Raw genomic sequence first — 11,759 nt, 5'->3', positions numbered from 1 at the left:
GTCTGTGTTGTTTGTGTGTGGTGGTGGCTGTCACTCCTGGCTCCCGGCTCAACCTCCACTCACCTGCTGCAATCAGCTGTGCACCCTCCCCGACTACACACCTGCTTTCCATCAAGCCATTTACAACGGCATATCAACGGAGGCCCCCAACTTTTCCTCCGGCCAGATCGTCAATTATCAGCCGTATCTCGTGTCTCCCCTCCGGTACACAGCACCGTACTGTGGAGTTGCATTAGGTAACGCGAGATACGGCTGATACCTTGCGCACAGTCTGACAGTAACGTTACTATATTATCAATGCTACTTTAGTTATAGCCTGATATATGATAGCTAACTTCACAATGTTGTGATGTGAGGGTTTGCTAACATTCTGTAGCTCAATCGTTATGTACTTATATTACGCTGTAACAGGAATCTAGTGATATCCAAGCAACAGAGCTTCATTTAGCATGAAAGAATTATTGCACTGTTATATATACACACCACCGTGCAATAAGCTTCTTAGTGCAATAAGAAGCTACAGGGACGTTAATCTAACGTCGGTAATATTAACTTTATTTAATACAACATTTACGGTACAAGATTTAATCATACAGCCCATGTAGTATAATATTTTACAAATGATGAATTACAGCAAACATGTGGCAATATATCCATTATTACGGCTCCGTGGGATGGCAGTGAGACGATATGGGTCCGTTGTTATTGTGTATCCATGGGTAAAGATAAACGCATGTAGTGCTGAACCTGCTGAACACGTAAAATGAACGTGCCGGGCGGCGCGGTCCCGTGGGTTAGATGCGCGTTCATAATGCAGAGGGATTTAACTTCAGAATATGTTTTACAACTTGAGGAACGGAATGTTTTTAATAAGCGCTATAAAAGTGTTCATACTGGGTGGTTTATTTAGTTTAAAAAAAGTATCCAACGATTTACAGACCATTCTTTTCCCCATGTAAGTCAATGGGAAAAATTTTTCTGGGCCCAGCAACCTAAAGGAAGTGTAGTACCGCCGTTTGGCCACAACGGATATCTACTCAGAGTCCGGCGCACTTCCTGGGGCTTGGTTACGGCCCGTCCACACAGCGGCGTGCTTTGGCGCTTGGCGTATGAAGCTTGGGGATTTTTTGCGAGCAACCGACCCACATCCAATCACATGAATCTCTCGCCCCCGACATACAAAGCAATAGCAATGTTAAAACGAAGTAAACTGGATATAAAATCCCCAAACAGGCGAAAACCTACCAGTTTCACCAACTGTCTCTGCCACCTCCCTCCATGCCTGGTTCCTCCGGTTTGTATCCCGGTAGATGAACAGAGACTGATCATACAGCACCGGGTGATTCACTACCGCTATAATGAATTTTTCCTCAATTTTTTGGAATATGAGGAAATAAACTGCGTAGTCTCTCCCAGCATACACACATGTGTTAGATTGGCTAGCGCTTGTACTGGCAGATTTGAATAAACGGGATTTCATTGGCTGACGCTTCTGCCGAGGCGCCAAAAGTTGAACATTGCTGAACTTTTGAAGCGAGCAACGCCAGCAACGCGTTGCGTCGCTTCCCAAAATGCAGTTCGGCAAAAAGTGACATCACCCCATTCAAAGTGAATGGTGAAGCGTCAACGCACGCCGCTGTGTGGACGGGCCGATAGCGTATAAAATATACGGCTGTGCCGACGCCTGATGTTCCGCTCAGAGCAAGCCGAAAAAAGCACTGTTACGGCCCGTCCACACAGCGGCGTGCAAGAGCTCCAACGAGCCGTTTAGGACAGAGAGTGAATACACATACTTTACAGAGATGCTGTATGCGAAACCAATGTGAGTTTGGAAATTGCACAGTATTTTAGTATACCTCAACAAGGGAATTATGACCAGTGGAAATGGCCATGACATGTGACCTGAACCAAAAGTGAATTCAAAAGGGAAAATAAACATTTCTGTTCTTCCTAATATTGCTATAGCTTTGAACATGTGGGAACCAGAAGTTTGTGTTGGCATTCATTAATAAAACTGGAATTGATATCAAAGCAAAAAGCTGCCCCAGGATATTATGATCGCACTGTCCCTGCGACGCTGAGTCCCACAACCACTCTTAGCTAGCCCGAGTGGTTGGTGGATTTCAGCATTCTTCTGTACTTTCCCCATATCCCATAGCCATTAGCCATACATGAAGAGGAAACAGGAACCGTTTAGAGATGACTGGCTCTCTGCCAATGAGCCAGGAAATGTAGTTAATTAACAGATAACATTAGTTGACCAGTCTTGTTCTTAAGTCTCAGCCTAAATTATCTTGTGTGTCTCTGCAGGAAAAACTATGGCTCAGTGAGGTAGGATTTTTATTTTCAGACCCCTGACCAAGACACAGAAACAAAACATAGAATGTATATTGGTAAATTCTGCTCCTATTAAGAGACATTTAAGTATTTTGGCAATAGTGACAAAACAAAAAATAGTAATGCAGTATATAGGTTACTGAAATATGTTTTTATTATCAATCACATTTTTCATCGCATCACTTACTAATAAGCATCACTTACTAATCTTCCTGAAGAGTCTCCCTACAATGAAGGCAGCCTATCCCTTTTCCTTTCCAACAAATGTTTCACCTGTCAAAAGTATAATAAGTGGTCTATGTATTACATCTGGTTAGAACATTGAGAGGAAGCAAGGAAGTCCCCTTTCCAGAGTGGATGTAGCAGATTAGGTTGAAGTCCAGTTTTCATCAACCTCACATATTATCTCACCGGATACTAAATCCATGGTCATAGGGCTAATTTCCTGTTAACAATCGACAGCTCTTAGTGTATTGTCACCAGGCAAACTCATGTTATAAGAACTGGCTTCGACTGTGGGACAACATAACAAACTCAACCATTTCAACTTATAAGTTTTGTTTTGTGAGCTCCTGTGTTTAAGGTAAAAAAAGGCTCAACACAAACCACATGTAAACCATTTGGTAAATATCTTTAAGTGTGTACTTATTATTATCAAACCACAACCTGTTTTGGGGAGCAACAGTAAACGGTCCTTTCATTGAAAAAGGAGTAGGTTTAAATGAGGAGCAGAGCAGAAACACATCCCCCATTTCCCTGTATAAAACTGCCAGGCACAATTGTCATGGCTGTTAATACATCTCTTTATAATAGAAACACACACACAATGGCTGACTGCTAAATCTGTGTACAACAGATTAGATTTGATGTTTAAATAGTGTATTAGTGGGGGAGGCATGTGGCACAGTGGATAGAGCCTTGGTGTTGGGATCAGGGGAGCACAGGTTCACTTCACCCCAAAATTGCTCCTGTGGGGATTGCCCACAGTATTGAGTATGTAAGTCACTTTGGATAAAAGCGTCTAACAAGTAACATTTAATGTAATGTAATGTATTATACTAATTACAACTCTGAGTTCCACAGCACTGGCCCTTTCCATCTATTGTCCTTTTTTGTAACAATTCAAATGGAGTTATGTAGCATTATGTGAACATTTTGGGTCTGATGTAACTATTTTACACTATTGAGATAATTTGATTTAGTGAAGGTTATACTGTATACCATTCCATGTCTGTTTTGGAAAATGTGATTGCTGAGTATTATTCCCATAGACTGTTAGCGTGTGTGACATACAGTAGTTGATGCTGACCCTTGACATCCCTCAGGAGAGGGTTTAATTCCATTTTGTAAACTGATGTGACATTATGAAAACAGATGTGCATTTTCACGCAGACCCTGGGGGGCATTTGCTCAAATTTACTTAAGGTATATTTGCGGCTGTGTGGCGGTGCTCTGAACTTAATGCTTACAGCATGAAGTTAATATTGATGGGTATGCGATCAGTATCGCAGGTGTTTGGATACATATATGATAATGGGATCTCAGCATCTGGTTCACAGTCAGAAATGTCATTGTTAACACAGACAGTTGGAGATGGAAATATTTGGGAATCCATGATTCACATTGGTAGTTCTCTGGAAAAATAACGTTTGTTTAGGTTTCTGACAAAACCTCAGTTTCTTTGGAAATTCTGAAAAAATAATACTCAATATGTGAGGGACACCCACAGGAACTGACTAAACTTCATAATAACGGTCTTTTTAAATTGATTAACATCCTGTTTTTGTGTTTGTGGTTAGACATGATTGGAATGAGGACAAGAGCTCCAAAATCGACTGAAGGCAAGATGGTGAACGGGAGGGAGACACTGCGTCTTCGCTCAAAGGGGTCTGCAACAGTTCAGGAAGTGGTGAGTTTCATACACTCTGCTCAACAATGACTGTGTTACTTCCTGATGTACTCTGTTAGTGACATGTGTACACATATGGTATACAGTACGTAAATACGCAAACATACACAAACACAGACGTTTTGTAGATAATTAAACAACATTTTGTTAAATTATTCTACAGCTGATCTTTCTTTATCTTAAACATGATCTGATTGAAATGTTTGGCTATGCTGAGTCTTGCTAACATATTCCAATGGGACACTATAGAACTGAAAGGACCTGAGATGAATGCCCGAGTTGACCTTGGTCACAAGCACAGTCACACATTATTCTGCATTAAACAATGTCTCTCTCTTTCTTAGCTTGCCGGAAGTGACCTTTGTACACCAAATTATTCCCACTTCCAAAACTTCAATGTAGGATGCTTCACATTACATCAAACTCTGAAGGGAATCCACAATAACACTTAGAAAAACGTATTTTAGGGGGAAAATGTTTACAAAAAGGAAAAAAAATAAAAATAGAACATTTGACCGCAGTGAACACTTACCAGCAATACTCAATTTCAACTATTAACGTTCATATATTTATTTAACATAAAGACAAGTTATAAACAACAGGCCAATATATGCTTGGCTCATACACGTTTTGGTAGTGGAAGATATGCTTGTCCATATTTGGAGTACAAGCCCTGCACATTTTCCACTAACACCTCTGTATTTTCCTGTTCCATCTGCCAGCAGAATGAGTTTGAAGAACGGGCCACCAAGAAAGTGGACGACCTGCTGGAGAGCTACATGGGCATCAGAGACCTGGAGCTGGGTAACGCCTGTCTCCTTTAAATATAAATCACCTTTAAATCCATGTTTAGATGTAAGGATGTGAGCCATTGGATGTTCACACATCCAGGAGTGAGTGGGGATACTATGGACTGTTTCTTAGGGTTGTAAAAAAACTGGCAAACCCACTTGTTCTCCGGCATGCTGAGATAGACCAGGACCAGCACACTTCAGGGCAGGTCCTGAAAGGAAAATTCCTCCTGAGAATTTATACTCACCACAAATAAACTGTAATAATTAACTGTACCACCAGGGAGATATTGCATTACTTGCCTTTTTTTGAGTACTTCAGTTTCCATTAACATGTTATACCTGCATTACCAGCATTCAGTGTTTTGTTGAGGTGTAAATAATAACGATAGTTATACGAGAGTAATATTTGTACTCAGTCAGGTCGGTTTGCATTGAGAGGTCATGCGTATCGTTTCTTCCTTGATTGAGCAAACTCCACCTGCTGCGGAAGCCTTAAAAAAAAAAATGTAATTCAATAACAATAGTGCATAGAGATGAAAAATAATTTTCAGCATCAGTTAGGTGCTATTTACTTTAATTCCTACAGAAGATCACAAAAGGAGAAAGCCATCTCCTTGTTAAGGGTCTTTGGAAGAACTTTTTTTTTTTAAGGGCTCATGGGGCTAATCTGATATTCTTCCTGTTTTCCTGATCCAATCATTAATCCAACAGAAATTGTTTGGTTGAATATTTTCATCCAAATATTGTTGGAATGTCATGGTTCATTTTAAAATAATGGTGAGAAAAAAAGTGATTTATGCTCAGGATGTGTGTGTAGCGAGGCAAGACAAGATTGCTTGCAAATGTCTATTGTTGACCTAATGAAACTACATCAAGTTTTATGCATCACTGGGGGATCCAGCCACCCTTTCACTTTCAGGCACAAAGGAACTGGCTATAATACAAACCCTCATCTTGAATCACATCTGTCCTGTCCCTTCTTTTCTGCAGCAACCACCATCGTGGAAGCGGGCAGAGACAAGAATAACCCCGACGATTTTGCAGAGGCCTTGGACTCAGTTCTGGGAGATTTTGCTTTCCCTGATGTGTTTTTGTTTGATGTATGGGGAGCTATCAGAGATGTCAAGAATGGCAAGATGTAGACATTTACCATACTGTATATTCACATGATAGAGGGAGAGGCACATGAGAACATTACAACCCAAATATATGCACAGATAGACGGGGTGTATCCAACTGCGAAAATAATTTGTACTCTTTAATTTTTAATCACTTTCTTTGAAACCATGTCAGTGACTGCAATTTATTCAACCATTTCCCCTTTGAACAGTAAAATTACTATAATTTGCCCAAAAGCAGATCATCGCTATTAATGTTATAGGTTTAGAAAAATCTTTCAGTATCGTTTTTAAATACATTTGTATAGAGTGACTCAAATATTGAAATAACCTTGTATGGTGTTGGAATTTAGCTGATGATCTAGTTCAGAAAATAAGTTGTAAATTGTAGGTCTACAAAAATACAATCTTATTCTAATTCTGATTAAAGACAAAAGTTAAAAACATGTTTTGGGGGCTCCCTTTCTCGTAAATGCATAAAACATTATGTAAAGAGTCATTCAAGTCCACAACACGTCAGGAAACACAACTTCATAACAGAGGCCAATCAGCCGGACATCTGGGAATCAAGGAAGTTAGATAAGGAAGTTCACTACAATAAATCTTTCTCCTTTGATGAAACCCAGTGGGGAAAACAGGAGACAAACAACGATACATCTTTGCGTCATTGGAAAGTCAGAATGTCTTACAACTTTTCAATTATTAACAATCAAATCCAGCTATGATCTTTGTGCAGGATTTATAACTTGTACTATCATTGCACCAGGTTATCATTATATTTATCAGGAATTGGTTTCTGTTTCAGGCTTTTTGAAATTAACAAGTGGCCCCATTGCAGAAAGATATCATATTTGTAATCATCTCATTTATATTGACTGATCTGAATTTGAATTCGCAAATAACACTAATTTCAAGAAACTTACCCAAATTGTGATCTCACACAGGAACCATGCCCATAATGTACAAACATTTCCAAAACAACCTCAAATAACGTTTGCTGATGTATGTGTCATGCATTTACATGCATCATTTTGCCTAAAATCTGTATGTATAAAGGTCATTATGCTCATGATAAAATAACATTGTATCACATATTAACTTGCTTCCCACTTTTGCTATGAGTTCACAGGAAATTCTTTGTTTCAAGTAATGTAAATATGCTTGACCAGTTTATGACAGTCTTTATACTTGACTTTGTTTCAATGTATACTCTCACCGCATTGAGGCATCAAATTACATCTTAGATTTGGACAATTATATGTTTTCTCACTCAACAAACAATGTGAAGGTATAATGTCATATTATTTAAATGCAGGTAAGTAAACGCTGAAATGCAGTTGGTCTTAACTATTTATTTAGGTTAAACTTGTTCAACTAAATCTGCATTTGTCTGGTTTTGTTTCACCACTTTGTTTATGATTGCATCTTTCTATTGAGACATTAAAATGCATGGCAGACTTCACATGTTTAAATTGTAAAAATATTCAAAATAAGTTATCAAGCCTGTGTTTTAACAGAAAAGTCATTTTAAAAATATTTCAGATGTTCTGCATTTCACTAATCCTTTATTTATATGTCCAATCACATGTCAACCACATTCAACATTTACACTTCATTGTCACCGGATGATACAAATAAGGAGTTAAAGCAAAACACATTTGAGCTGTTATTAGATATTGGTTTGGTGATTTAGTGGCACATTGATATGAGTGATACAATTTATAAAAGATCAGTGTGACTAATGTAGGTAAATTAGAAATCACAAATAAAGAATGTAATAAGTTTCATTATATTAAAATACAACCAGTGCATTTAAATCTATTACAATACAGCTACGATGTTTGTAATTTAACTTCCCAAATGATCCGGCTGAATTTGGATTCATCCAACAAACTAAACTAAATCCTTCCCTACTCTGTTCAACGTTTTTCCAATCACACTTACACAGTTACATTTCAAAGTTCTAAAGTACTAAAGATGTGTCTAACATTCACAACATAAACTTTGCATTTGCAAGTTCTGCATAAATATGTATCTTTGTTATGATAATCACATTCTCATTGGCATTGCTTTATTCTGCAGTTATTTCTCTTCTGACAAACATTAATGTGGCCATTAATGACATGCATGATTGAACCAGAGGATCATATTCAAATCTACAGAAAAACTACAAGTGATCATTCCAAGATCTGCAAAGTTTGGTTTGAATAATGTGAATCAGCAGAAAAAGTATTATATTAAGAATACAGTTCTTAGGGGGCCTAAGCTAAATTTCAATTTAGTCAAAGCTATTTTCTACAAGATTAGGATCATTGTTGGATGCTCTGGGGATCAACTGTTCCACCGTCATAGTTCCTTCAACATACAAAGTTGTCTCCAAACAGTTTCAGGGTAAATATTTTCAGAAAAGGAACAAAACATGAATACACACTTTAGCATGAACCTTAAATCATAGCTAAATACCTATGTAAATGTATGGGACACTCAAGAGCAACGGAGCAAATTACAAGCTTAAGATATATAATGTCCTACAAGAAAAAGTACATTTTTAAAACCTCATATATCATAATACACATCTGATGGAGCAGAACACCGAGAATGAGCAGTGCATCTCTGTGGTTACAGAGACCGATTGTATCCATCTTTTAAACCTGAATATGTTTCCAATTAGCCACTGTTGTATTCTATAAACTGCTCTAAATTAAAGTGTCATTGCTAATACTGCTAAAACTTTCAGTGCTATGCAAAAAATAACAAAATTACAAATTGTTCATATTCTGTTTCTTATTCTGATCACAGTATTGGTATTTTGAAGAGCTTGAAAACACCATCAAACACCTCCAGTTTCCACAACAATATCACTCAGCTGGCCGCAAAACCCAAATCCAAACAATCACGGAGAAGGAGGTGGGAGGTTAGATTTCCGCCGGTCTCCTGCGGTTTCCTGGTTCATGGTGCTCCGTAGTGAGGAGCGGGTAAACCTTCGGAAAGTGTCGCCAAAAGATGGGGGCAAAGACATGATGGAGCTGCGAGACCAGTCGAGGCGGGGGGCGACTCTTTTAAGCATGGCTCTTCGGCACAGGATGTAGACCCAGGGATCCAGGATCTGGTTGAAGGTGGCGAAGCGGAGCCACAGCAGCAGGTATTTGATCTGGAGAGGTCGTCCGGACAGCACAGTTTGTGCAATAAAGACCTGGTGGGGAAAGGGTTTGAGTGGGGATATGGATGAAGGAAAAGAGAGGCAAGATAAAATGGAGTGAGGAAGGAATGAGATGACATGATATGGTAGGTTTAAAGAAGGGAAGTAAAATAGTTCCAGGAGAGAAAATATGTTAATGACAACAGACAGCAAAGGTTTTGAAGGAGAGATGAAGTAGGGAACAAGAGGCAAAAGATGAAAATGGTTAATATTGCAAATGCACACAGACACATACACATGTGTTAGGTCTACTGAGGGAAATGGCTAAAATATATTTTGCCATGGCAGTCCTGAAGTAATGGCTGTTGCAGCACAATTGTCCCCCTTGCTTTACTAAAACTGCTGCATTTGTGAGGCATAGCCTTATAGAGTGGTGCAGTGACGAGTCCTAAAACCTGGAAGTGAGGTAGCATTTTACCACTACCGGTTCCCTTGTCTCAGAGTCAATATTTGAATATCAATCCTAAATTGGCGTGACGTTGAAGTTCGTTTATAGCATAACGTTAGCATTTTGCTTCTGGCGATTAGATTTATGATTCGAAAATTATAAAAGTAGGGTAGACATTGTAGTGACCACTCATTAATACACTGGATTACATAATTGTTGCCCATGCCTTCATCGGCCCGTGGGTGGCGCGCTTCGGGACCCTGTCTGACCTCTTCCCTCGCCTCGACAGTTTCGGACGTCGCTCATGCCTTCATCGACCCGTGGGTGGCGCGCTTCGGGACCCTGCCTGGCTTCTTCTCTTACCGCGGCTCACGGTTCGCCTCGACGGCGGTTTCGGACGGTGTGCTGTGCGTTTTCCTGTGGCTGGGTTGCTCTCCTTCATTCTGGGGATACCTCGACGCCTGCTGAGGACTTAGTGCCCGCCGCCGCTGCGCGTCTGCCTGCGGCCGGGCTGCGCTCCTTCCTCCCGGGGAGACTGCTCCTGACTTCCGGGGATACCTCGACGCCTGCCGAGGACTTCGTGCCCGCCGCCGCTGCGCGTCTGCCTGCAGCCTGCAGCCTGCAGCCGGGTTGCGCCCCTTCCCCCCGGGGAGGCTGCTCCTGCCTTCCGGGGATACCTCGACGCCTGCCGAGGATTTATTGCCCGCCGCCGCTGTGCGCCTGCCTGCGGCCGGGTTGCGCTCGTTCCTCCCTGGGATTCCGCTCCGTCCTTCCGGAGATTTCATGCCCGCCGCCGCTGTGCCTTCACCTGCGGCCGGGCAGCGTTCTTTCCTGCTGGGGACCACCGGGATGTTCACGCCCATCCCCACGTCTCGGCACAGCGAACCAGCTTTCTACGTCTGGTGGATGTGTTCATTCGCCACGACACCTACTGCGGCCCCCTTAAGACGCACCCGGTGGGGATACCCTCGCCCTTGTTAGGGCCCCTACCCTCTCCTGCGACCCCACCCTCTTCGGCCCCTGTGGTGCTTCCTCCCGGACGCGAGGATTTTGCCATGTTTGAATTCTGGGGGGGCTTGTGTTCACACATGGAACTACAGTTGGGGGTATTGTTCCAACACGGACATGTTATGTGTTATCTATATATATTGTGTGCCCTCCTGGTTTCTCTCTCTTCTTCCCGGACTGCAACCGGACAACATGACATTTGCTGCTCCCAAATAAAGTACCCCTTTTGCACCTTCATTGCACCGCCTCTGACTCCCTATCTCTCGGCACTACAACATGTGGATATTATCCGGCTGAACAAAACGTGCATTTATCTAACAGGTTAGTTTTCCACAGACCTTATATCGAGCTATTTTCCAAAATCCTATGGAGAAATCCCATTGCTTTTTTGTCGAGGGAACTGTTCTTATAGAGTGGCGAAGTCACGCCCATCTACTTCCGGTCCATGGGACCTTATTTCGGAAAAATTATGTATTGAAGTCAATGGAGAGAGAAAACTTATCTTTCGATCCCGTTTGAATTGTGTCATGAATTACACATGATGTTTGTCAATCTTAGTTCAATCTAGTCATAACTGATGTCCCAATTGTTTTCTTCCGCTAAATATAACAGATAGCTAAGATAAGATAACTTAAACAAGACGCCTGTGTGCTTAGTACCAGGTTGTTAGCATTACAGTCTTAGCCTTGTCGTTTTTATTAGCCTTGACATGAAGTAACATCAAGTAACCCAAAATGTTAAACAGTAAGAGTGGTAGTCATATTTCATGAACCCTTTGAAGAGTACTGTCACACCGGTGTGATCATTCTATAAGACACCATTTAAGCCCGGGGGAGAAATGCTAACGCTACATTAGCCCCGGCGATGTGTTCTACTTCATGCTATCTGCACAAATGGTTGACATTAAACATTAAAAAGATCAGGCAGTTCAGAGAGAATCAAAGGAAGGCAGGCAGGCAGCTTTGCATGACATTCTTCTGGACGTTTTTCACTGCCAAGGCACACA

The 11,759-nt window shown here is 41.1% G+C and overlaps 1 protein-coding gene across 2 annotated transcripts; it reads left to right on the top strand.

Moving 5' to 3' along the window:
• The first annotated feature begins 4,138 nt into the window (after positions 1–4,138).
• Positions 4,139–7,570, top strand: LOC104944534 (PDZ domain-containing protein GIPC2-like). Of its 2 annotated transcripts, none has more exons than XM_010770080.1 (3): positions 4,139–4,246; positions 4,972–5,050; positions 6,031–7,570. In XM_010770080.1, the coding sequence occupies exons 1-3, from the start codon at positions 4,139–4,141 to the stop codon at positions 6,180–6,182; spliced, it is 339 nt and encodes a 112-aa protein (XP_010768382.1). In that variant the 3' UTR covers positions 6,183–7,570. The 2 variants fall into 2 exon arrangements, with proteins under 2 accessions (XP_010768382.1, XP_010768380.1); XM_010770078.1 differs by having other exon boundaries at positions 4,969–5,050.
• The last annotated feature ends 4,189 nt before the right edge of the window (positions 7,571–11,759 follow it).

The sequence above is a fragment of the Notothenia coriiceps genome, unplaced genomic scaffold, assembly GCF_000735185.1.
Source record: "Notothenia coriiceps isolate Sejong01 unplaced genomic scaffold, NC01 NC01_scaffold00008341, whole genome shotgun sequence".
In the NCBI taxonomy this organism is placed as follows: Eukaryota; Metazoa; Chordata; class Actinopteri; order Perciformes; family Nototheniidae; genus Notothenia; species Notothenia coriiceps.
This window is presented reverse-complemented; position numbering and strand designations above follow the sequence as displayed.